The sequence below is a fragment of the Coregonus lavaretus genome (genome assembly GCF_964263955.1).
Source record: "Coregonus lavaretus genome assembly, contig: HAP1_SCAFFOLD_1856, whole genome shotgun sequence".
Classification (NCBI taxonomy): Eukaryota; Metazoa; Chordata; class Actinopteri; order Salmoniformes; family Salmonidae; genus Coregonus; species Coregonus lavaretus.
This window is the reverse complement of record NW_028165249.1, coordinates 55,304-82,500: the sequence shown is the minus strand read 5'-3', so window position 1 is coordinate 82,500 and position 27,197 is coordinate 55,304. Positions and strand designations below refer to the sequence as shown.

The 27,197-nt window shown below is 42.6% G+C and overlaps 1 protein-coding gene across 1 annotated transcript in view; it reads left to right on the top strand.

The window, feature by feature from the left end:
• The window catches only part of LOC311116069 (electrogenic sodium bicarbonate cotransporter 1-like), a gene marked incomplete at both ends in the record, with an annotated part of 84,049 nt that overhangs the window by 1,914 nt on the left and 54,938 nt on the right, over positions 1-27,197 (top strand). Inside the window, 4 exons of the mRNA XM_084191206.1 lie at positions 3,475-3,635; positions 10,768-10,920; positions 12,156-12,251; positions 12,894-12,970. Of these exons, the coding sequence (XP_084047332.1) occupies positions 3,475-3,635; positions 10,768-10,920; positions 12,156-12,251; positions 12,894-12,970 (487 nt within the window). The remainder of the gene's footprint in view (positions 1-3,474; positions 3,636-10,767; positions 10,921-12,155; positions 12,252-12,893; positions 12,971-27,197) is intronic.

The window sequence follows — 27,197 nt, the reverse complement described above, 5'->3', positions numbered from 1 at the left end:
AACAATAAAGCACTGAACGCTTACTTACAAGCCCTTAACCAACAATGCAGTTTAAGAAAAAAATTAAAAAAGCAAATAATTAAAGAGCAGAAGTAAAATAAACAGTAGGGAGGCTATATACAGGGGGTACCGGTACAGAGTCAGTGTGCGGGGGCACCGGTTAGTCGAGGTAATTGAGGTAATATGTACATGTGGGTAGAGTTAAAGTGACTATGCATAAATAATAAACAGAGTAGCAGCAGCATAAAAGAGGGGGTTGGGGTTGGGTGGGGGGGCAATGCAAATAGTCCGGGTAGCCATGATTAGCTGTTCAGGAGTCTTATGGCTTGGGGGTAGAAGCTGTTAAGAAACCGGTACCGCTTGCCGTGCGGTAGCAGAGAGAACAGTCTATGACTAGGGTGGCTGGAGTCTTTTATCATTTTTAGTGCCTTCCTCTGACACCGCCTGGTATAGAGGTCCTGGATGGCAGGAAGCTTGGCCCCAGTGATGTACTGGGCCGTACGCACTACCCTCTGTAGTGCCTTGCGGTCAGAGGCCGAGCAGTTGCCATACCAGGCGGTGATGCAACCAGTCAGGATGCTCTCGATGGTGCAGCTGTAGAAACTTTTGAGGATCTGAGGACCCATGCCAAATCTTTTCAGTCTCCTGAGGGGGAATAGGCTTTGTCGTGCCCTCTTCACGACTGTCTTGGTGTGTTTGGACCATGATAGTTTGTTGGTGATGTGGACACCAAGGAACTTGAAGCTCTAATACAGTATATTGAGGCAAAAATTACATAGCCTAGCTACAGTAGCCTACAATTAGCAAAAATAACTCAATTGATTTGAACATGACATTTATTTAAATAGCCCATGATTGAAATACACTGTATAAGTCTATGTAGCCTACTGTATTTATCTTGCAGTCATCTCAGCAGTCATCTCAGCAGTCATCTCAGCAGTCATCTCAGCAGTCATCTCAGCAGTCATCTCACTTTTCAGTTATTCTTTAATCCGTCGCTTGTTTGTAACAATTGAAAGACATTGGCAACTTTGTATTTGTAGGCTACTTCATTCCGAAGTAATGTTGGCGGTCACAGAGAGACAGATAAACATCTTGATTCTATAAACATAATCTTCTATGGGCGGCAGGTAGGCTAGCGGTTAGGAGTATTGGGCCAGTAACCGAAAGGTTGCTGGTTCGCATCCATGAGCCGACTAGGTGAAAAATCTGTTGATGTGCCCTTGAGCGAGCTCCTGTAAGTCACTCTGGAGATGAGCTGCTACTAAAATGTCAAATTTAGAAACAAAATGAGTGCCGATCTTCTGTGTATAACGTGATGCAAAAGGACAAAAACATCTAACGATTCACATCTAACGATTCACTGAGGCTGTTCTACGAGTGGTCTGAGGCTGTTCTACGAGTGGTCTGAGGCTGTTCTACGAGTGGTCTGAGGCTGTTCTACGAGTGGTCTGAGGCTGTTCTACGAGTGGTCTGAGGCTGTTCTACGAGTGGTCTGAGGCTGTTCTACGAGTGGTCTGAGGCTGTTCTACGAGTGGTCTGAGGCTGTTCTACCAGTGGTCTGAGGCTGTTCTACCAGTGGTCTGAGGCTGTTCTACGAGTGGTCTGAGGCTGTTCTACCAGTGGTCTGAGGCTGTTCTACCAGTGGTCTGAGGCTGTTCTACCAGTGGTCTGAGGCTGTTCTACCAGTGGTCTGAGCCTGTTCTACCAGTGGTCTGAGGCTGTTCTACCAGTGGTCTGAGGCTGTTCTACGAGTGGTCTGAGGCTGTTCTACCAGTGGTCTGAGGCTGTTCTACCAGTGGTCTGAGGCTGTTCTACCAGTGGTCTGAGGCTGTTCTACGAGTGGTCTGAGGCTGTTCTACGAGTGGTCTGAGGCTGTTCTACGAGTGGTCTGAGGCTGTTCTACGAGTGGTCTGAGGCTGTTCTACGAGTGGTCTGAGGCTGTTCTACGAGTGGTCTGAGGCTGTTCTACCAGTGGTCTGAGGCTGTTCTACCAGTGGTCTGAGGCTGTTCTACGAGTGGTCTGAGGCTGTTCTACCAGTGGTCTGAGGCTGTTCTACCAGTGGTCTGAGGCTGTTCTACCAGTGGTCTGAGGCTGTTCTACCAGTGGTCTGAGCCTGTTCTACCAGTGGTCTGAGGCTGTTCTACCAGTGGTCTGAGGCTGTTCTACGAGTGGTCTGAGGCTGTTCTACCAGTGGTCTGAGGCTGTTCTACCAGTGGTCTGAGGCTGTTCTACCAGTGGTCTAAGGCTGTTCTACGAGTGGTCTGAGGCTGTTCTACGAGTGGTCTGAGGCTGTTCTACGAGTGGTCTGAGGCTGTTCTACGAGTGGTCTGAGGCTGTTCTACGAGTGGTCTGAGGCTGTTCTACCAGTGGTCTGAGGCTGTTCTACCAGTGGTCTGAGGCTGTTCTACCAGTGGTCTGAGGCTGTTCTACGAGTGGTCTGAGGCTGTTCTACGAGTAGTCTGAGGCTGTTCTACGAGTGGTCTGAGGCTGTTCTACCAGTGGTCTGAGGCTGTTCTACGAGTGGTCTGAGACTGTTCTATGAGTGGTCTGAGGCTGTTCTACCAGTGGTCTGAGGCTGTTCTACCAGTGGTCTGAGGCTGTTCTACGAGTGGTCTGAGGCTGTTCTACCAGTGGTCTGAGGCTGTTCTACCAGTGGTCTGAGGCTGTTCTACCAGTGGTCTGAGGCTGTTCTACGAGTGGTCTGAGACTGTTCTACCAGTGGTCTGAGGCTGTTTTACCAGTGGTCTGAGGCTGTTCTACCAGTGGTCTGAGGCTGTTCTAACAGTGGTCTGAGGCTGTTCTACGAGTGGTCTGAGGCTGTTCTACGAATGGTCTGAGGCTGTTCTACGAGTGGTCTGAGGCTGTTCTACGAGTGGTCTGAGGCTGTTCTACCAGTGGTCTGAGGCTGTTCTACGAGTGGTATGAGGCTGTTCTACGAGTGGTCTGAGGCTGTTCTACCAGTGGTCTGAGGCTGTTCTACGAGTGGTCTGAGGCTGTTCTACTAGTGGTCTGAGGCTGTTCTACCAGTGGTCTGAGGCTGTTCTACCAGTGGTCTGAGGCTGTTCTACCAGTGGTCTGAGCCTGTTCTACCAGTGGTCTGAGGCTGTTCTACCAGTGGTCTGAGGCTGTTCTACCAGTGGTCTGAGGCTGTTCTACCAGTGGTCTGAGGCTGTTCTACCAGTGGTCTGAGGCTGTTCTACCAGTGGTATGAGGCTGTTCTACCAGTGGTCTGAGCTTTGATGTTTAATGATGCTCCAGCGAAGGTTCTAACCATGAACTCAGCCTTAAGATGCTTTTGATAAACAGGGCCCTGTTTAGCTTGTAACATTGCTTTACTGACATTTTGCGCTGTTACAAGCTTGGTGTATGAAGATGGTGTAAAATAACAAGGAATATCAAGATGGTGTGAAATAACAAGGTATATGAAGATGGTGTGAAATAAGATGGTGAAACCTGTGATGTCCCCCCAGGTGGATAAAGTTTGAGGAGAAGGTGGAGAAGGGTGGAGAGCGTTGGAGTAAACCCCACGTGGCCACGCTGTCGCTCCACAGCCTGATGGAGCTGCGGACCTGTATCGAGAAGGGAACCATCATGCTGGAAATGGAGGCCTCCACGCTGCCACAGGTTGTTGGTAAGATAACTCCTGTACTACATTATGATTGACCATATTATCACTCACCAGACCTTTACTACATTATGACTGACCATATTATCACTCACCAGACCTTTACTACATTATGACTGACCATATTATCACTCACCAGACCTTTACTACATTATGACTGACCATATTATCACTCACCAGACCTTTACTACATTATGACTGACCATATTATCACTCACCAGACCTGTACTACATTATGACTGACCATATTATCACTCACCAGACCTTTACTACATTATGACTGACCATATTATCACTCACCAGACCTTTACTACATTATGACTGACCATATTATCACTCACCAGACCTGTACTACATTATGACTGACCATATTATCACTCACCAGACCTTTACTACATTATGACTGACCATATTATCACTCACCAGACTTTTACTACATTATGACTGACCATATTATCACTGACCAGACCTTTACTACATTATGACTTCTGCTCCAGCCCAGTTCTAGTCCATATACAGTTTAGTGACTTACTCCAGCCCAGTTCTAGTCTATATACAGTTTAGTGACTTACTCCAGCCCAGTTCTAGTCTGTATACAGTTTAGTGACTTACTCCAGCCCAGTTCTAGTCTGTATACAGTTTAGTGACTTACTCCAGCCCAGTTCTAGTCTGTATACAGTTTAGTGATTTACTCCAGCCCAGTTATAGTCCATATACAGTTTAGTGACTTACTCCAGCCCAGTTATAGTCTGTATACAGTTTAGTGATTTACTCCAGCCCAGTTATAGTCTGTATACAGTTTAGTGATTTACTCCAGCCCAGTTATAGTCCATATACAGTTTAGTGACTTACTCCAGCCCAGTTCTAGTCTGTATACAGTTTAGTGACTTACTCCAGCCCAGTTCTAGTCTGTATACAGTTTAGTGATTTACTCTAGCCCAGTTCTAGTCTGTATACAGTTTAGTGACTTACTCCAGCCCAGTTATAGTCTGTATACAGTTTAGTGACTTACTCCAGCCCAGTTCTAGTCTATATACAGTTTAGTGACTTACTCCAGCCCATTTCTAGTCTGTATACAGTTTAGTGACTTACTCCAGCCCAGTTATAGTCTATATAAACTATACAATAATAATATATGCCATTTAGCAGATGCTTTTATCCAAAGCGACTTACAGTCATGCGTGCATAGGGCTAAAGGGACTATATACAGGGTCAGTTCCAGTACCATGCGTGCATACAGTGGGGACGTATGTTGTTTACGTATGGGTGGTCCCAGGAATTGAACCCACTATCCTGGCATTGCAAGGCTCATGCTCTACCAACTGTGCTACGAAGGCCCACAGATAGGGACTTTACAGAACACTGAAAGGAGTTGTACTTGAATGTGGTGAGCAATGATATATTAGGTTGATAGTTGTGCAATTGGTTTCAATAGCCATGTCTGTTCTATAAATGCTATTTCTATGGATGCTTGAGGCTGCAGTCCATTGACATGGTTTCACTGGGCCTGTTCTTTGTGATATATCTAGTTCAGTTTGGTGCTGTTCTTTCAGCTTGGCCACTATAGCAGAGCAGGTTCACCGCTGAGTGCTTCCGTTCAGCACAGCAAAGAACTTCCCCCTCTTCCCGTAATAACACTAACCCTGAGGCCACAAGCACAGGGTCAGTCTAGTTACATTGGAACCAGGCTTAGTAACGTTGTCTTCAAGACTTCCTAGAGGGCCCGTCTTGCGTAAATACCAATACATTTACTGTACAAGAGCAAGTGGCCAAAACACATGCCTGAATATAATATACACGTATAATATACACATTAAAGAATTTACTTTAATGGTTGAGTTTGTTCTGATACAGAGGCAGACTCTGAGAACACTGGGGAGTGTTGTGTTGAACTGTAGTCAGGGTCAGGACAGGAAAGAGTGATATTGAGAGAGAGGTAGAGGGTTGGAGGGAGGGGGATGGAGGGAGGGGGATGGAGGGATGTAGGGAGGGGGGTGGAGGGATGGAGGAAGAGGGGGGTGGGGGATGGAGGGAGGGGGGTGGAGGGATGGAGGGAGGGGGTGGGGGTGGGGGATGGAGGGAGGTGGTTGGAGGGATGGAGGGATGTAGAGGGGGGTGGGGGAATGCCATTTAGAATCTCCTCCTTAATGATGATCCCTCCCTTTCCCTTCACCCCATATCTCTCTTCCCTCCCATCTCATCGGCCCGGTGTCTCTCTGGACGGAGGGGAGGAGGAGGAGAAGAGAGGAGATAGAGAGGAAGATATATCACTTTAGTTGATTAATGTGCAGTAATGCTGTGTGCTTGGCTGTGTGAGGGGAGCCGGTCCCTGCTAGGAGGCCAGCTATCTGAAGGATTGGCCATTAGAGGCAGTAGCAATCAGAAAGAGCCTGGGGCCGCCAACCTTGTTCAGGATTCTGACCCACTTTTTAAAAAAATACCTTTGTTTGAGCTGTAGGGAGATGCTGTGGAAAGACACTCATGTAGCACCAGGGACTTAGAACTGGCCTTTCATTTTGCTCCTAAGATAGGACAATACATTTCTAATCAAGCAAATCAAATAAAAATCTAATTGTATTTGTCACATGCGCCGAATACAACCTTACAGTGAAATGCTTACTTTCAAGCCCTTAACCAACAATGCAGTTTTAAGAAAATAGAGTTAAGAAATATATTGAATATAATATCCTCAATGTGTTGGACGGTAGTACACCAGCAGGTATTGAATATAATATCCTCAATGTGTTGGATGGTGGTACACCAGCAGGTATTGAATATATTACCCTCAATGTGTTGGACAGTGGTACACCAGCAGGTATTGAATATATTACCCTCAATGTGTTGGATGGTGGTACACCAGCAGGTATTGAATATATTACCCTCAATGTGTTGGACGGTGGTACACCAGCAGGTATTGAATATATTACCCTCAATGTGTTGGACGGTGGTACACCAGCAGGTATTGAATATATTACCCTCAATGTGTTGGATGGTGGTACACCAGCAGGTATTGAATATATTACCCTCAATGTGTTGGATGGTAGTACACCAGCAGGTATTGAATATAATATCCTCAATGTGTTGGATGGTGGTACACCAGCAGGTATTGAATATATTACCCTCAATGTATTGGACGGTGGTACACCAGCAGGTATTGAATATATTACCCTCAATGTGTTGGACGGTAGTACACCAGCAGGTATTGAATATATTACCCTCAATGTGTTGGACGGTGGTACACCAGCAGGTATTGAATATAATATCCTCAATGTGTTGGACGGTAGTACACCAGCAGGTATTGAATATATTACCCTCAATGTGTTGGACGGTAGTACACCAGCAGGTATTGAATATATTACCCTCAATGTGTTGGACGGTACTACACCAGCAGGTATTGAATATATTACCCTCAATGTGTTGGACGGTAGTACACCAGCAGGTATTGAATATATTACCCTCAATGTGTTGGACGGTAGTACACCAGCAGGTATTGAATATATTACCCTCAATGTGTTGGACGGTGGTACACCAGCAGGTATTGAATATATTACCCTCAATGTGTTGGACGGTGGTACACCAGCAGGTATTGAATATATTACCCTCAATGTGTTGGACGGTAGTACACCAGCAGGTATTGAATATACTCAATGTGTTGGACGGTGGTACACCAGCAGGTATTGAATATATTACCCTCAATGTGTTGGACGGTGGTACACCAGCAGGTATTGAATATAATATCCTCAATGTGTTGGACGGTGGTACACCAGCAGGTATTGAATATATTACCCTCAATGTGTTGGACGGTAGTACACCAGCAGGTATTGAATATATTACCCTCAATGTGTTGGACGGTAGTACACCAGCAGGTATTGAATATATTACCCTCAATGTGTTGGACGGTAGTACACCAGCAGGTATTGAATATATTACCCTCAATGTGTTGGACGGTAGTACACCAGCAGGTATTGAATATATTACCCTCAATGTGTTGGACGGTGGTACACCAGCAGGTATTGAATATATTACCCTCAATGTGTTGGACGGTGGTACACCAGCAGGTATTGAATATATTACCCTCAATGTGTTGGACGGTAGTACACCAGCAGGTATTGAATATATTACCCTCAATGTGTTGGACGGTGGTACACCAGCAGGTATTGAATATATTACCCTCAATGTGTTGGACGGTGGTACACCAGCAGGTATTGAATATAATATCCTCAATGTGTTGGACGGTGGTACACCAGCAGGTATTGAATATATTACCCTCAATGTGTTGGACGGTAGTACACCAGCAGGTATTGAATATATTACCCTCAATGTGTTGGACGGTTGTACACCAGCAGGTATTGAATATATTACCCTCAATGTGTTGGATGGTGGTACACCAGCAGGTATTGAATATATTACCCTCAATGTGTTGGACGGTAGTACACCAGCAGGTATTGAATATATTACCCTCAATGTGTTGGACGGTGGTACACCAGCAGGTATTGAATATAATATCCTCAATGTGTTGGACGGTGGTACACCAGCAGGTATTGAATATATTACCCTCAATGTGTTGGACGGTAGTACACCAGCAGGTATTGAATATATTACCCTCAATGTGTTGGACGGTTGTACACCAGCAGGTATTGAATATATTACCCTCAATGTGTTGGATGGTGGTACACCAGCAGGTATTGAATATAATACCCTCAATGTGTTGGACGGTGGTACACCAGCAGGTATTGAATATAATATCCTCAATGTGTTGGATGGTGGTACACCAGCAGGTATTGAATATAATACCCTCAATGTGTTGGACGGTGGTACACCAGCAGGTATTGAATATATTACCCTCAATGTGTTGGATGGTGGTACACCAGCAGGTATTGAATATATTACCCTCAATGTGTTGGACGGTGGTACACCAGCAGGTATTGAATATATTACCCTCAATGTGTTGGATGGTTGTACACCAGCAGGTATTGAATATATTACCCTCAATGTGTTGGATGGTGGTACACCAGCAGGTATTGAATATAATATCCTCAATGTGTTGGATGGTGGTACACCAGCAGGTATTGAATATAATATCCTCAATGTGTTGGATGGTTGTACACCAGCAGGTATTGAATATAATACCCTCAATGTGTTGGATGGTGGTACACCAGCAGGTATTGAATATAATATCCTCAATGTGTTGGACGGTGGTACACCAGCAGGTATTGAATATAATACCCTCAATGTGTTGGACGGTAGTACACCAGCAGGTATTGAATATAATACCCTCAATGTGTTGGACGGTAGTACACCAGCAGGTATTGAATATATTACCCTCAATGTGTTGGATGGTGGTACACCAGCAGGTATTGAATATAATACCCTCAATGTGTTGGATGGTGGTACACCAGCAGGTATTGAATATAATATCCTCAATGTGTTGGACGGTGGTACACCAGCAGGTATTGAATATAATACCCTCAATGTGTTGGACGGTAGTACACCAGCAGGTATTGAATATAATATCCTCAATGTGTTGGACGGTGGTACACCAGCAGGTATTGAATATATTACCCTCAATGTGTTGGATGGTGGTACACCAGCAGGTATTGAATATATTACCCTCAATGTGTTGGATGGTGGTACACCAGCAGGTATTGAATATAATACCCTCAATGTGTTGGACGGTGGTACACCAGCAGGTATTGAATATAATATCCTCAATGTGTTGGACGGTAGTACACCAGCAGGTATTGAATATAATACCCTCAATGTGTTGGACGGTAGTACACCAGCAGGTATTGAATATATTACCCTCAATGTGTTGGATGGTGGTACACCAGCAGGTATTGAATATAATACCCTCAATGTGTTGGATGGTGGTACACCAGCAGGTATTGAATATAATATCCTCAATGTGTTGGACGGTGGTACACCAGCAGGTATTGAATATAATACCCTCAATGTGTTGGACGGTAGTACACCAGCAGGTATTGAATATAATACCCTCAATGTGTTGGACGGTAGTACACCAGCAGGTATTGAATATATTACCCTCAATGTGTTGGATGGTGGTACACCAGCAGGTATTGAATATATTACCCTCAATGTGTTGGATGGTGGTACACCAGCAGGTATTGAATATAATACCCTCAATGTGTTGGACGGTGGTACACCAGCAGGTATTGAATATAATATCCTCAATGTGTTGGACGGTGGTACACCAGCAGGTATTGAATATAATATCCTCAATGTGTTGGATGGTGGTACACCAGCAGGTATTGAATATAATATCCTCAATGTGTTGGACGGTGGTACACCAGCAGGTATTGAATATAATATCCTCAATGTGTTGGATGGTGGTACACCAGCAGGTATTGAATATATTACCCTCAATGTGTTTGATGGTGGTACACCAGCAGGTATTGAATATAATATCCTCAATGTGTTGGATGGTGGTACACCAGCAGGTATTGAATATATTACCCTCAATGTGTTGGATGGTTGTCAGTCCTTTATGACTGTTGTTATGTTTGTTTCCAGTCTGTTGGACAAACAGTCAAAGTACATGTCTCTCTCTTTCTGATAGTGAGCAGTCTAGGACAACATATCTACCTTGGCATAGTTTTAAAGCTGCTTTACAGTTCGTCTAACTACATCATATTTCAATCAAACTCATTTTGACAGTGGCCTGTGTCGCAGTGACGTCATGAACATTGTCCTTGATGTTACGAAGTGTAAATACAAAACCTGACCTCATCAGCCAGGTTTTCCTAATCAGCCAGGTTTCCCTAATCAGCCAGGTTTTCCTAATCATCCAGGTTTCCCTCATCAGCCAGGTTTCCCTCATCAGCCAGGTTTTCCTAATCAGCCAGGTTTCCCTCATCAGCCAGGTTTTTCTAATCAGCCAGGTTTTCCTAATCAGCCAGGTTTCCCTAATCAGTCAGGTTTCCCTAATCAGCCAGGTTTTCCTAATAGCATAATTGTTCTCTTTTAACACCAATAAATCCATCTGTTGAAAAACTATATTTAGGATATGTCAATGTAGCAAGCCAGAAAACTTAAAGTAACTTTCTAAACAGTGTTATGGTTCGTTGCTAGCTTGTCAGCTATAGTGATATCTTCCTCTGCTCCTCCCTCTCTCTAACAGAGTTGATCACATACAGCCAGATAGAGAGTGGTCTGCTGAAGGCGGAGCTAAAGGACAAGGTGATTTACACGTTGCTCCGGAAACATCGCCACCAGACGAAGAAGTCCAACCTGCGCTCGCTAGCTGACATCGGCAAGACGGTCTCCAGTGCAAGTAGGCTGTTTACCAACCTGGATCACGCTAATACAGGCTCTTTACCAACCTGGATCACGCTAATACAGGCTCTTTACCAACCTGGATCACGCTAATACAGGCTCTTTACCAACCTGGATCACGCTAATACAGGCTCTTTACCAACCTGGATCACGCTAATACAGGCTCTTTACCAACCTGGATCACGCTAATACAGGCTCTTTACCAACCTGGATCACGCTAATACAGGCTCTTTACCAACCTGGATCACGCTAATACAGGCTGTTTACCAACCTGGATCACGGGTCTAACATAACAGATCCAATGTAACTATAGTGGATTAACATAACAGATCCAATGTAACTATAGTGGATTAACATAACAGATCCAATGTAACTATAGTGGATTAACATAACAGATCCAATGTAACTATAGTGGATTAACATAACAGATCCAATGTAACTATAGTGGATTAACATAACAGATCCAATGTAACTATAGTGGATTAACATAACAGATCCAATGTAACTATAGTGGATTAACATAACAGATCCAATGTAACTATAGTGGATTAACATAACAGATCCAATGTAACTATAGTGGATTAACATAACAGATCCAATGTAACTATAGTGGATTAACATAACAGATCCAATGTAACTATAGTGGATTAACATAACATATCCAATGTAACTATAGTGGATTAACATAACAGATCCAATGTAACTATAGTGGATTAACATAACAGATCCAATGTAACTATAGTGCATTAACATAACAGATCCAATGTAACTAAGTATGTCCAAGCCTAAGCTCTGTTCTTTCCATATAACCATCTTTCCCTCTGCTTCACCAGTTAACCTTTCAGTTCCCGTTCTAACTTCTTCTCTTCTAACCCTCCCCCTTATTCATCAGATTCTGTCTGTTTAACAAACCCTCTATTATTCCACTGCTTCTGTCTGTCTAACTAACACTTGCTCTTGCTTAATCCACTCTTTTTCTCCTTCCTTCCTTCCTTCCTTCCTTCCTTCCTTCCTTCCTTCCTTCCTTCCTTCCTTCCTTCCTTCCTTCCTTCCTTCCTTCCTTCCTTCCTTCCTTCCTTCCTTCCTTCCTTCCTTCCTTCCTTCCTTCCTTCCTTCCTTCCTTCCTTCCTTCCTTCCTTACTTTCTTCCTTCCTTCCTTCCTTCCTTCCGTTCCTCCTTCTCCCTTTGCTTCTGTCTTCCTTGGGTTGGGTTCTGCGCGCTTTGCCACTAAAGCCCGTAGTCCGCTTGAAAACTCAGTGCCTTGTCTAACAGTCCGTACCTCAATGGAGGAGCTGCAGACCCAGCGGAGCACCAGCATGGACTGGCTTAGTAAGTCATGCTACTGTATTGTGGACCTCCATGGACTGGCTTAGTAAGTCATGCTACTGTATTGTGGACCTCCAGCACCACTGACTGGCCAAGTATGTTCTCATTCTAATTCTGTAGCTACTGTTGGCTCATTGAGCCAAACAACCAGCTGGCCCCTTCCCCCACTGTATCCTATCACACATAGACTAGTGATTTTCTTTCATGAGGAATCTGCCGCAACAGAGTGTCCTCCATGATAGATCTTAGATGACTGGAATTCAATTCTGACAGTTGTCATCCAAACTTAGTGAATTCACTCTACCCAGTCCACACTTCAGTCTACTAAATCCACACAGATTAACACCAAGTCTGACTGTGGTTCACACCTTACCTTTTGAGAAGTTATTTTCCCCCAGTGACAACATAGAAAAGGTCATTTTCCGCTGGCTGCATCAAACTGACTGTCATTACCCCATTATCTATCAAGAGGAATGAGGTAACAAACTGTTGAATCACTACAGGGACATCAGATTTACATTCACAGATGTATTGCCTTCAACAGTAATTTGAAGGGTAGGCTGGTACACTGTGTGTCCTGAGGTTCAGTCCAGTGTTTAACAGCAGAGTAGGTTGTTAACCTTCAAGGCTGTTGTTCTCTCATAGGCAGTCCAGCCACCACACATCGGAACCTGGCCTCAAGCAGCATGAACGACATCTCCGACAAACCAGACAAAGACCAGGTGAGTTTCTATTGGTTGACCTCTCTGTTCAATGTCTCAAAACAGTGTCAGTAACTGTGTTTTGTAGAAAATGTTAGCTGTTTCACTTTAGCTGTTTCATGTTAGCTATTTTAACTTGAATAGTTACCTAGTTGCCTAGGGAGAAACCAAAAAAATTTATTAGCTAGGTTTCCATCCAATTGGCAACAGATTTTCATGCAAATATTCTAAAATCGGCATAAAGAAAATATTTTCAACGCTACCGATGGTTATGTCACAACAACTGTTGTGTTAAATAGCAACTGTGCCCACCCTGGTCTTGGCAGGTGCGCTCTAGCCAGCAGCTGGCAGATACAGTGCTGGTAGTTTAGTCTACATGATGGGATTATGATGGATAAGAGCGAGAATATTTATATTTGTCAAGTATGGATCATCATGTCACCAGTATAAGACCCTCCATATTTATTGGAAAGGAGCATCAGGCTCGTCACAGTGGTCTGGTAGAAGACCAGTTCTTAAAGCCTTTAGCCGTATCCTTATTCTACAGATTTCATCTGTAGCCTAATAGACTAAACTACATGCTTTCCCGAGTCGCAGTGGGAAAACGACACAACATATCATCATGTGAATCAGAGTTTACTCCATTTCTGAAATTGTAACGACCTTTCCTGTTTCCTGTTTCCTGTTTCCTGTTGCCCGGTTGGATAGAAACCTGGTTATTGATATGAAATAGATCAAATCGAATCAAATCAAATGTTATTTGTCACATGCACCAGTTGGTCAGTGCATGCTCAGACGTAGGTTGGTGTGCCTTGTAAGGATCCGACGGCGAGCGAGTAATCTGCCTCTACCATCAGTCCTATTAGCCAACGTACAATCATTGGAAAACAAAATAGACGACCTCCAATCCCAGATATCCTACCAACGGGACATTAAACACTGTAATATCTTATGTTTCGTAGCTGAACGGCGACATGGATAACATACAGCTGGCGGGATATACGCTACATCAGCAGTATAGAACGGCTGACTCCGGTACGACAAGGGGTGGCGGTCTGTGTACATTTGTAAACAACAGCTGGTGCACGAAATCTAATATTATGGAAGTCTCAAGGTTTTGCTCGAGGTAGGCTGTAGACCACACTATTTACCAAGAGAGTTTTCATCTATATTTTTCATAGCTGTCTATTTACCACCACAAACCAATGCTGGCACTAAGATTGCACTCAATGAGCTGTATAAGGCCATAAGCAAACAGGAAAATGATCATCCAGAGGCAGCGCTCCTAGTGGCCGGGGACTTTAATGCAGGGAAACTTAAATCCATTCTACCTAATTTCTACCAGCATGTTAAATGTGCAACCAGAGGAAAAAAAACTCTAGACCACCTTTACTCCACACACAGAGACGCGTACAAAGCTCTCCCTCGCCCTCCATTTCGCAAATCTGACCATAACTCTATCCTCCTGATTCCTGCTTATAAGTAAAAACTAATGCAGGAAGCACCAGTGACTCGGTTAATAAATAAGTGGTCAGATGACGGAGATGCTAAGCTACAGGACTGTTTTGCTAGCACAGACTGGGATATGTTCCGGGATTCTTCAGATAGCATTGAGGAGTACACCACATCAGTCACATCAGCTTCATCAATAAGTGCATCGATGATGTTGTCCCCACAGTGACTGTACGTACATACCCCAACCAGAAGCCATGGATTACAGGCAACATCCGCACTGAGCTAAATGGTAGAGATGCCTCTTTCAAGGAGCAGGACTCTAACCCGGACGCTTACAAGAAATCCTGCTATGCCCTCCGACAAACCATTAAACATGCAAAGAGTCAATACAGGACTAAGATTGTATCGTACTACACCGGCTCTGATGCTCGTCGGATGTGGCAGGGCTTGCAAATTATTACAGACTACAAAGGGAAGCACAGCTGCAAGCTGCCCAGTGATACGAGCCTACCAGACGAGCTAAATAATTTATATGCTCGCTTCCAGGCAAGCAACACTGAAGCATGCATGAGAGCATCAGCTGATCTGGATGACTATGTGATCACGCTCTCCTTAGCCGATGTAAGACTTTTAAGCAGGTCAACATTAACAAGGCCACAGGGCCAGACGGATTACCAGGACGTGTACTCCGAGCATGCGCTGACCAACTGGCAATGACTTCACTGACATTTTCAACCTGTCCCTGACTAAGTCTGTAATATCAACATGTTTCAAGCATACCACCATAGTCCCTGTGCCCAAGAACACTAAGGTAACCTGCCTAAATGACTACCGACCCGTAGCACTGTCTGTAGCCATGAAGTGCTTTGAAAGGCTGGTCATGGCTCACATCAACACCATTATCCCAGAAACCCTAGACCCACTCCAATTTGCATATCCTCCCAACAGATCCACAGATGATGCAGTCTCTATTGCACTCCACACTGCCCTTTCCCACCTGGACAAGAGGAACACCTACGTGAGAATGCTATTCATTGACTACAGCTCAGCGTTCAACACCATAGTGCCCTCAAAGCTCATCACTAAGCTAAGGACCATGGGACTAATCACCTCCCTCTGCAACTGGATCCTGGACTTCCTGACGGGCTGCCCCCAAGTGGTAAGGGTAGGTAACAACACATCTGCCACACTGATCCTCAACACGGGGGCCCCTCAGGGGTGCGTGCTCAGTCCCCTCCTGTACTCCCTGTTCACCCATGACTGCATGGCCAGGCACAACTCCAACACCATCATTAAGTTTGCCGACAACACAACAGGGGTATTCCTGATCACAGACAATGATGAGACAGCCTATAGGGAGGAGGTCAGAGACCTGGTCGTGTTGTGCCAGGATAACAACCTCTCCCTCAACGTGATCAAGACAAAGGAGATGATTGTGGACTACAGGAAAAAAAAGAGGACTGAGCACGCCCCCATTCTCATCGACAGGGCTGTAGTGGAGCAGGTTGAGAGCTTCAAGTTCCTTGGTGTCCACAACACCAACAAACTATCATGGTCCAAAAACACCAAGACAGTCGTGAAGAGGGCACGGCAAAGCCTATTCCCCTTCAGGAGACTGAAAATATTTGGAATGGGTCCTCAGATCCTCAAAAAGTTATACAGCTGCACCATCGAGAGCATCCTGACTGGTTGCATCACTGCCTGGTATGGCAACTGCTCGGCCTCCGACCGCAAGGCACTACAGAGGGTAGTGCGTACGGCCCAGTACATCACTGGGGCCAAGCTTCCTGCCATCCAGGATCTCTATACCATGCGGTGTCAGAGGAAGGCCCTCAAAATTGTCAAAGACTCCAGCCACCCTAGTCATAGACTGTTCTCTCTGCTACCGCACGGCAAGCGGTACCGGAGCGCCAAGTCTACGTCCAAAAGGCTTCTTAACAGCTTCTACCCCCAAGCCATAAGACTCATGAACAGCTAATTATGGCTACCCAGACTATTTGCATTGTCTCCCCACCCCACCCCCTTTTTTATGCTGCTACTACTCTCTGTTTATTATCTGTGCATAGTCACTTTAACTCTACCCACATGTACATATTACCTCAATTACCTCGACTAACCTGTGCCCCCGCACATTGACTCTGTAACGGTACCCTCTGTATATAGCCTCACTACTGTTATTTTATTTTACTGCTGCTCTTTAATGATTTTTACTTATCTATTTTTTACTTAACACTTATTTTTATTAAAACTGCATTGTTGGTTAAGGGCTTGTAAGTAACCTCTTGTATTCGGCTCATGTGGCAAATAAAATTTGATTTGAATCATTCAGTCTGGTTCAGTCCTAGTCAGTTGAATCATTCATCTAGTTCAGTCCAACTGAGTTATAATAATAATAATAATACGCCATTTAGCAGACGCTTTTATCCAAAGCGACTTACAGTCATGCGTGCATACATTTTTGTGTATGGGTGGTCCCGGGGATCGAACCCACTACCTTGGCGTTACAAGCGCTGTGCTCTACCAGCTGAGCTACAGAGGACCACAGTGCTCTACCAGCTGAGCTACAGAGGACCACAGTGCTCTACCAGCTGAACTACAGAGGACCACAGAGTTCAGTTGAGTAATTCCCCCTGACATCAAGGCCAGCTCCTCTGATATTCCACTGGCTTTCTTTCCATCTGAGATCATTAAGGAGAAACTGATAAGGACGTCTCATGTCATTTATCTGGAAGATGGATGTGATAAGGACAGTCTTTCTCACGCCTCCTCTCTGGACTTTAGGTACTTGTAAATGGCTTCTCAGTAGGTCAATGACATTGCAAATGAGTGAAGTGTGGAGTAGGAGGGGACTTTAATCTTCATGTCTCAACCAGAATGTTCAGGCTGTAATATACGTGTGGAGGTTCTGTCAGTGTAGAGTGTTCTAGGTTCTGTCAGTGTAGAGTGTTCTATGTTCTGTCAGTGTAGAGTGTTCTATGTTCTGTCAGTGTAGAGTGTTCTATGTTCTGTCAGTGTAGAGTGTTCTATGTTCTGTCAGTGTAGAGTGTTCTATGTTCTGTCAGTGTAGAGTGTTCTATGTTCTGTCAGTGTAGAGTGTTCTAGGTTCTGTCAGTGTAGAGTGTTCTATGTTCTGTCAGTGTAGAGTGTTCTATGTTCTGTCAGTGTAGAGTGTTCTATGTTCTGTCAGTGTAGAGTGTTCTATGTTCTGTCAGTGTAGAGTGTTCTATGTTCTGTCAGTGTAGAGTGTTCTATGTTCTGTCAGTGTAATGTGATATATGTTCTGTCAGTGTAGTGTGTTCTATGTTCTGTCAGTGTATTGTGATATATGTTCTGTCAGTGTAGTGTGTTCTATGTTCTGTCAGTGTAGTGTGTTCTATGTTCTGTCAGTGTAATGTGATCTATGTTCTGTCAGTGTAGTGTGTTCTATGTTCTGTCAGTGTAGTGTGTTCTATGTTCTGTCAGTGTAGTGTGTTCTATGTTCTGTCACTGTAGTGTCTTCTATGTTCTGTCACTGTGGTATGTTCTATGTTCTGTCAGATTAGTGTGTTCTATGTTCTGTCAGTGTATAGGTTCTATGTTCTGTCATTGTAGTGTGTTCTATGTTCTGTCAGTGTAGTGTTTTCTATGTTCTGTCATTGTAGTGTGTTCTATGCTCTGTTAGTGTATTGTGTTTTATGTTATGTCTGTGTAGTGTGTTCTATGTTCTGTCAGTATATTGTGTTCTATGTTCTGTAAGTGTAGTTAATTTAATGTTCTGTAAGTGTAGTGTGTTCTATGTTCTGTCAGTGTAGTGTGTTCTATGTTCTGTCAGTGTAATGTGATATATGTTCTGTCAGTGTAGAGTGTTCTATGTTCTGTCAGTGTATTGTGATATATGTTCTGTCAGTGTAGTGTGTTCTATGTTCTGTCAGTGTAGTGTGTTCTATGTTCTGTCAGTGTAATGTGATCTATGTTCTGTCAGTGTAGTGTGTTCTATGTTCTGTCAGTGTAGTGTGTTCTATGTTCTGTCAGTATATTGTGTTCTATGTTCTGTAAGTGTAGTTAATTTAATGTTCTGTAAGTGTAGTGTGTTCTATGTTCTGTCAGTGTAGTGTGTTCTATGTTCTGTCAGTGTAGAGATTCTATGTTCTGTCAGTTTAGTGTGTTCTATGTTCTGTCAGTGTATTGTGTTTTATGTTATGTCTGTGTAGTGTGTTCTAGGTTCTGTCAGTATAGAGGATTGATGTTCTGTCAGTGTAGATTGTTTTATGTTCTGTCAGTGAAGAGGTTCTATGTTCTGTCAGTGTAGTGTGTTCTGTGTTTCGTCAGTGTAGTGTGATCTATGTTCTGTCAGTGTATCGTGTTCTATGTTCTGTCAGTGTTGAGGTTCTATGTTCTGTCAGTGTATTGTGTTATATGTTCTGTCAGTGTAGCGTGTTCTATGTTCTGTCAGTATAGATGTCCGATATTCTGTCAGTGTAGTGTGTTCTATGTTCTGTCAGTGTGGTGTGTTATGTTCTGTCAGTGTAGTTCGTTTTATATTCTGTCAGTGTAGTGTGTTCTATGTTCTGTCAGTGTAGTGTGTTATACAGTGGGGGAAAAACTTTCATCATAGGTACACGTCAACTATGACAGACAAATTGAGAAAGAAAAATCCAGAAAAACACATTGTAGGATTTTTAATTAATTTATTTGCAAATTATGGTGGAAAATAAGTATTTGGTCACCTACAAACAAGCAAGATTTCTGTCTCTCACAGACCTGTAACCTCTTCTTTAAGAGGCTCCTCTGTCCTCCACTCATTACCTGTATTAATGGCACCTGTTTGAACTTGTTATCAGTATAAAAGACACCTGTCCACAACCTCAAACAGTCACACTCCAAACTCCACTATGGCCAAGACCAAAGAGCTGTCAAAGGACACCAGAAACAAAATTGTAGACCTGCACCAGGCTGGGAAGAATGCATCTGCAATAGGTAAGCAGCTTGGTTTGAAGAAATCAACTGTGGGAGCAATTATTAGGAAATGGAAGACATGCAAGACCACTGATAATCTCCTTCGATCTGGGGCTCCACGCAAGATCTCACCCCGTGGGGTCAAAATGATCACAAGAACGGTGAGCAAAAATCCCAGAACCACACGGGGGGACCTAGTGAATGACCTGCAGAGAGCTGGGACCAAAGTAACAAAGCCTACCATCAGTAACACACTACGCCACCAGGGACTCAAATTCTGCAGTGCCAGACGTGTCCCCCTGCTTAAGCCAGTACATGTCCAGGCCCGTCTGAAGTTTGCTAGAGTGCATTTGGATGATCCAGAAGAGGATTGGGAGAATGTCATATGGTCAGATGAAACCAAAATATAACTTTTTGGTAAAAACTCAACTCGTCGTGTTTGGAGGACAAAGAATGCTGAGTTGCATCCAAAGAACACCATACCTACTGTGAAGCATGGGGGTGGAAACATCATGCTTTGGGGCTGTTTTTCTGCAAAGGGACCAGGACGACTGATCCGTGTAAAGGAAAGAATGAATGGGGCCATGTATCGTGAGATTTTGAGTGAAAACCTCCTTCCATCAGCAAGGGCATTGAAGATGAAACGTGGCTGGGTCTTTCAGCATGACAATGATCCCAAACACACCACCCGGGCAACGAAGGAGTGGCTTCGTAAGAAGCATTTTAAGGTCCTGGAGTGGCCTAGCCAGTCTCCAGATCTCAACCCCATAGAAAATCTTTGGAGGGAGTTGAAAGTCTGTGTTGCCCAGCAACAGCCCCAAAACATCACTGCTCTAGAGGAGATCTGCATGGAGGAATGGGCCAAAATACCAGCAACAGTGTGTGAAAACCTTGTGAAGACTTACAGAAAACGTTTGACCTGTGTCATTGCCAACAAAGGCTATATAACAAAGTATTGAGAAACTTTTGTTATTGACCAAATACTTATTTTCCACCATAATTTGCAAATAAATTCATTAAAAATCCTACAATGTGATTTTCTGGAATTTTTTTTCTCATTTTGTCTATCATAGTTGACGTGTACCTATAATGAAAATTACAGGCCTCTCTCATCTTTTTAAGTGGGAGAACTTGCACAATTGGTGGCTGACTAAATACTTTTTTTCCCCACTGTATGGTCTGTCAGTGTAGTGTGTTTTATGTTCTGTCAGTGCGGTGTGTTATGTTCTGTCAGTGTAGTTTGTTTTATGTTCTCTCAGTGTTGTGTTCTACGTTCTTTCAGTGTAGTGTGTTCTATGTTCTGTCAGTGTAGTGTGTTCTATATTCTGTCAGTGTAGTGTGTTCTATGTTCTGTCAGTGCAGTGTGTTCTATATTATGTCAGTGTAGTGTGTTCTACGTTCTGTCAGTGTAGATATTCTACGTTCTGTCAGTGTGGTGTGTTCTATGTTATGTCAGTGTAGATATTCTATGTTCTGTCAGTGTAGTGTGTTCTATGTTCTGTCAGTGTAGTGTATTCTATGTTCTGTCAGTTTAGATGTTCTATGTTCTGTCAGTGTAGAGTGTTCTATGTTCTGTCAGTGTATTGTGATATATGTTCTGTCAGTGTTGTGTGTTCTATGTTCTGTCAGTGTAGCGTGTTCTATGTTTTACTTAACACCTATTTTCTTTAAACTGCATTGTTGGTTAAGGGCTTGTAAGTAAGCATTTCACTGTAAGGTCTACACCTCTTGTATTCGGCTCATGTGGCAAATAAAATTGTATTTGAATCATTCAGTCTGGTTCAGTCCTAGTCAGTTGAATCATTCATCTAGTTCAGTCCAACTGAGTTCAGTTGAGTAATTCCCCCTGACATCAAGGCCAGCTCCTCTGATATTCCACTGGCTTTCTTTCCATCTGAGATCATTAAGGAGAAACTGATAAGGACGTCTCATGTCATTTATCTGGAAGATGGATGTGATAAGGACAGTCTTTCTCACGCCTCCTCTCTGGACTTTAGGTACTTGTAAATGGCTTCTCAGTAGGTCAATGACATTGCAAATGAGTGAAGTGTGGAGTAGGAGGGGACTTTAATCTTCATGTCTCAACCAGAATGTTCAGGCTGTAATATACGTGTGGAGGTTCTGTCAAGTGTAGAGTGTTCTATGTTCTGTCAGTGTAGAGTGTTCTAGGTTCTGTCAGTGTAGAGTGTTCTATGTTCTGTCAGTGTAGAGTGTTCTATGTTCTGTCAGTGTAGAGTGTTCTATATTATGTCAGTGTAGTGTGTTCTACGTTCTGTCAGTGTAGATATTCTACGTTCTGTCAGTGTGGTGTGTTCTATGTTATGTCAGTGTAGATATTCTATGTTCTGTCAGTGTAGTGTATTCTATGTTCTGTCAGTGTAGAGTGTTCTATGTTCTGTCAGTGTAGAGTGTTCTATGTTCTGTCAGTGTAGTGTATTCTATGTTCTGTCAGTGTAGAGTGTTCTATGTTCTGTCAGTGTAGTGTGTTCTATGTTCTGTCAGTGTAGAGTGTTCTATGTTCTGTCAGTGTAGAGTGTTCTATGTTCTGTCAGTGTAGAGTGTTCTATGTTCTGTCAGTGTAGAGTGTTCTATGTTCTGTCAGTGTAGTGTGTTCTATGTTCTGTCAGTGTAATGTGATCTATGTTCTGTAAGTGTAGTGTGTTCTATGTTCTGTCAGTGTAGTGTGTTCTATGTTTTGTCAGTATATTGTGTTCTATGTTCTGTAAGTGTAGTTAATTTAATGTTCTGTAAGTGTAGTGTGTTCTATGTTCTGTCAGTGTAGTGTGTTCTATGTTCTGTCAGTGTAATGTGATATATGTTCTGTCAGTGTAGTGTGTTCTATGTTCTGTCAGTGTAATGTGATCTATGTTCTGTCAGTGTAGAGTGTTCTATGTTCTGTCAGTGTAATGTGATCTATGTTCTGTCAGTGTAGTGTGTTCTATGTTCTGTCAGTGTAGAGTGTTCTATGTTCTGTCAGTGTAATGTGTTCTATGTTCTGTCAGTGTAATGTGATCTATGTTCTGTCAGTGTAGTGTGTTCTATGTTCTGTCAGTGTAGTGTGTTCTATATTCTGTCAGTGTAGTGTGCTCTATGTTCTGTCAGTGTAATGTGATATATGTTCTGTCAGTGTAGTGTGTTCTATGTTCTGTCAGTGTAATGTGTTCTATATTCTGTCAGTGTAGTGTGCTCTATGTTCTGTCAGTGTAATGTGATATATGTTCTGTCAGTGTAGTGTGTTCTATGTTCTGTCAGTGTAATGTGATCTATGTTCTGTCAGTGTAGTGTGTTCTATGTTCTGTCAGTGTAATGTGATCTATGTTCTGTCAATGTAGTGTGTTCTATGTTCTGTCAGTGTAATGTGATCTATGTTCTGTCAGTGTAGTGTGTTCTATGTTCTGTCAGTGTAGAGTGTTCTATGTTCTGTCAGTATATTGTGTTCTATGTTCTGTAAGTGTAGTTCATTTAATGTTCTGTAAGTGTAGTGTGTTCTATGTTCTGTCAGTGTAGTATGTTCTATGTTCTGTCAGTGTAATGTGATATATGTTCTGTCAGTGTAGTGTGTTCTATGTTCTGTCAGTGTAATGTGATCTATGTTCTGTCAGTGTAGAGTGTTCTATGTTCTGTCAGTGTAATGTGATCTATGTTCTGTCAGTGTAGTGTGTTCTCTGTTCTGTCAGTGTAGAGTGTTCTATGTTCTGTCAGTGTAATGTGTTATATGTTCTGTCAGTTTAATGTGATCTATGTTCTGTAAGTGTAGTGTGTTCTATGTTCTGTCAGTGTAATGTGATCTATGTTCTGTCAGTGTAGTGTGTTCTATGTTCTGTCAGTGTAATGTGTTCTATATTCTGTCAGTGTAGTGTGCTCTATGTTCTGTCAGTGTAATGTGATCTATGTTCTGTCAGTGTAGTGTGCTCTATGTTCTGTCAGTGTAGTGTGTTCTATGTTCTGTCAGTGTAGTGCGTTCTATGTTCTGTCAGTGTAGTGTGTTCTATGTTCTGTCAGTGTAGAGGTTCTATGTTTTGTCAGTGTAGTGTGTTCTATATTCTGTCCGTGTAGTGTGTTCTATGTTACGTCAGTGTGGTGTGTTCTGTGTTCTGTCAGTATAATGTGTTCTATGTTCTGTCAGTTTAGCGTGTTCTATGTTCTGTCAGTTTAGTGTGATCTATGTTATTTCAGTGTAGAGGATATGTGTTATTTCAGTGTAGTGTGTTCTATGTTGTGTCAGTTTAGGTCGTTTTATGTTCTGTCAGTGTAGTGTGTTCTATGTTCTGTCATTGTAGTGTGTTCTATGCTCTTTCAGTGTAGAGGTTCTGTGTTCTTTCAGTGTAGAGGTTCTATGTTCTGTCAGTGTAGAGGTTCTATGTTCTGTCAGTGTAGAGGTTCTATGTTCTGTCAGCGTAGAGGTTCTATGTTCTGTCAGCGTAGTGTGGTCTATGTTCTGGCAGTCTAATATGTTCTATGCTCTGTCAGTGTAGAGGTTCTGTGTTCTTTCAGTGTAGAAGTTATATATTCTGTCAGTTAAGTGTGGTCTTTGTTCTGGCAGTCTAATATGTTCTATATTCTGTCAGTGTAGTTTGTTCTATGTTCTGTCAGTGTAGTGTGTTCTGTGTTCTTTCAGTGTAGATGTTCTATGTTCTGTCAGTGTAGTGTGTTCTATATTCTGTCAGTGTAGTTTTTTCTATGTTCCATCAGTGTGGTCTGTTCTGTGTTATGTCAGTATAGTGTGTTCTATGTTCCGTCAGTTTAGACATTCTATGTTCTGTCAGTGTTGTGTGTTCTATGTTCTGTCAGTGTAGACATTCTATGTTCTGTCAGTGTTGTGTGTTCTATGTTCTGTCAGTGTAGACATTCTATGTTCTGTCAGTGTAGATGTTCTATGTTCTGTCAGTGTAGTGTGTTCAATGTTCAGCCAGAGTAGTATCTTCTTTGTTCTGTCAGTGTAGTGTGTTCTATGTTTTGTCAGTGTGGATTGTTTTATGTTCTGTCAGTGAAGAGGTTCTATGTTCTGCCAGTGTAGTTTTTCTATGTTCTGTCAGTGTAGAGTGATCAATGTTCTGTCAGTGTAGTTTGTTCTATGTTCTGTCATTGTAGAGGATCTATGTTCTGTCAGTGTAGTTTGTTCTATGTTATGTCAGTGTAGTGTGTTCTATGTTGTGCCAGTTTAGGTCGTTCTATGTTCTGTCAGTGTAGTGTGTTCTATGTTCTGTCAGTATAGAGGTTTGATGTTCTTTCAGTGTAGTGTGTTCTATGTTCTGTCAGTGTAATGTGTTCTATGTTCTGTCAGTGTAGAGGTTCTATGCTCAGTCAGTGTAGTGTGTTCTATATTCTGTCAGTGTAGAGGTTATATGTTGTCAGTGTGTAGTGATTTCTATGTTCTGTCAGTATAGAGGTTTGATGTTATTTCAGTGTAGTGTGTTCTATGTTCTGTCAGTGTAGTGTGTTCTATGTTCTGTCAGTATAGAGGTTTGATGTTCTTTCAGTGTAGTGTGTTCTATGTTCTGTCAGTGTAGTGTGTTCTATTTTCTGTCAGTGTAGTGTTCTTCTATGTTCTGTCAGTGTAGAGGTTCTATGTTCAGTCAGTGTAGTGTGTTCTATGTTCTGTCAGTGTAGAGGTTCTATGTTCTGTCAGTGTAGTGTGTTCGATGTTTTGTCAATGAGTGTGGTCTATGTTCTGTCAGTGTAGTGTGATCTATGTTCTGTCAGTGTAGAGGTTCTATGCTCAGTCAGTGTAGTGTGTTCTATATTCTGTCCGTGTAGTGTGCTCTATGTTCTGTCAGTGTAATGTGATCTATGTTCTGTCAGTGTAGTGTGTTCTATGTTCTGTCAGTGTAATGTGATCTATGTTCTGTCAGTGTAGTGTGCTCTATGTTCTGTCAGTGTAGTGTGTTCTATGTTCTGTCAGTGTAGTGTGTTCTATGTTCTGTCAGTGTAGTGTGCTCTATGTTCTGTCATTGTAATGTGATCTATGTTCTGTCAGTGTAGTGTGTTCTATGTTCTGTCAGTGTAATGTGATCTATTCTCTGTCAGTGTAGTGTGCTCTATGTTCTGTCAGTGTAGTGTGTTCTATGTTCTGTCAGTGTAGTGTGCTCTATGTTCTGTCAGTGTAATGTGATCTATGTTCTGTCAGTGTAGTGTGTTCTATGTTCTGTCAGTGTAATGTGATCTATGTTCTGTCAGTGTAGTGTGCTCTATGTTCTGTCAGTGTAGTGTGTTCTATGTTCTGTCGTTGTAATGTGTTCTATGTTCTGTCAGTGTAGAGGTTCTATGTTTTGTCAGTGTAGTGTGTTCTATATTCTGTCCGTGTAGTGTGTTCTATGTTACGTCAGTGTGGTGTGTTCTGTGTTCTGTCAGTATAATGTGTTCTATGTTCTGTCAGTTTAGCGTGTTCTATGTTCTGTCAGTTTAGTGTGATCTATGTTATTTCAGTGTAGAGGATATGTGTTATTTCAGTGTAGTGTGTTCTATGTTGTGTCAGTTTAGGTCGTTTTATGTTCTGTCAGTGTAGTGTGTTCTATGTTCTGTCATTGTAGTGTGTTCTATGCTCTTTCAGTGTAGAGGTTCTGTGTTCTTTCAGTGTAGAGGTTCTATGTTCTGTCAGTGTAGAGGTTCTATGTTCTGTCAGCGTAGAGGTTCTATGTTCTGTCAGCGTAGTGTGTTCTATATTCTGTCTGTGTAGTTTGTTCTATGTTCCATCAGTGTGGTCTGTTCTGTGTTATGTCAGTATAGTGTGTTCTATGTTCTGTCGTTGTAATGTGTTCTATGTTCTGTCAGTGTAGAGGTTCTATGTTTTGTCAGTGTAGTGTGTTCTATATTCTGTCCGTGTAGTGTGTTCTATGTTACGTCAGTGTGGTGTGTTCTGTGTTCTGTCAGTATAATGTGTTCTATGTTCTGTCAGTTTAGCGTGTTCTATGTTCTGTCAGTTTAGTGTGATCTATGTTATTTCAGTGTAGAGGATATGTGTTATTTCAGTGTAGTGTGTTCTATGTTGTGTCAGTTTAGGTCGTTTTATGTTCTGTCAGTGTAGTGTGTTCTATGTTCTGTCATTGTAGTGTGTTCTATGCTCTTTCAGTGTAGAGGTTCTGTGTTCTTTCAGTGTAGAGGTTCTATGTTCTGTCAGTGTAGAGGTTCTATGTTCTGTCAGCGTAGAGGTTCTATGTTCTGTCAGCGTAGTGTGTTCTATATTCTGTCAGTGTAGTTTGTTCTATGTTCCATCAGTGTGGTCTGTTCTGTGTTATGTCAGTATAGTGTGTTCTATGTTCCGTCAGTGTAGACATTATATGTTCTGTCAGTGTAGTGTGTTCTATGTTCTGTCAGTGTAGACATTCTATGTTCTGTCAGTGTTGTGTGTTCTATGTTCTGTCAGTGTAGACATTCTATGTTCTGTCAGTGTAGATGTTCTATGTTCTGTCAGTGTAGTGTGTTCAATGTTCAGCCAGAGTAGTATCTTCTTTGTTCTGTCAGTGTAGTGTGTTCTATGTTCAGTCAGTTTAACGTGTTTTATGTTCTATCAGTTTAGTGTGTTCTATGTTCTGTCAGTGTAGTGTGTTCTATGTTCTTTCAGTGTAGTGTGTTCTATGTTCTGTCAGTGTAGAGCGTTCAATGTTTTGTCAGTGTAGTGTGTTCTATGTTCTGTCATTGTACTGTTTTCTATGTTCTGTAAGTGTAGTGTGTTCTATGTTCTGTCATTGTATAGGTTCTATGTTCTGTCAGTGTAGTGTGTTCTATGTTCTGTCAGTGTTGTGTGTTCTATGTTCTGTCAGCTTAGTGTGTTCTATGTTCTGTCAGTGTAGTGTGTTCTATGTTCTGTCACTGTAGTGTCTTCTATGTTCTGTCACTGTGGTGTGTTCTATGTTCTGTC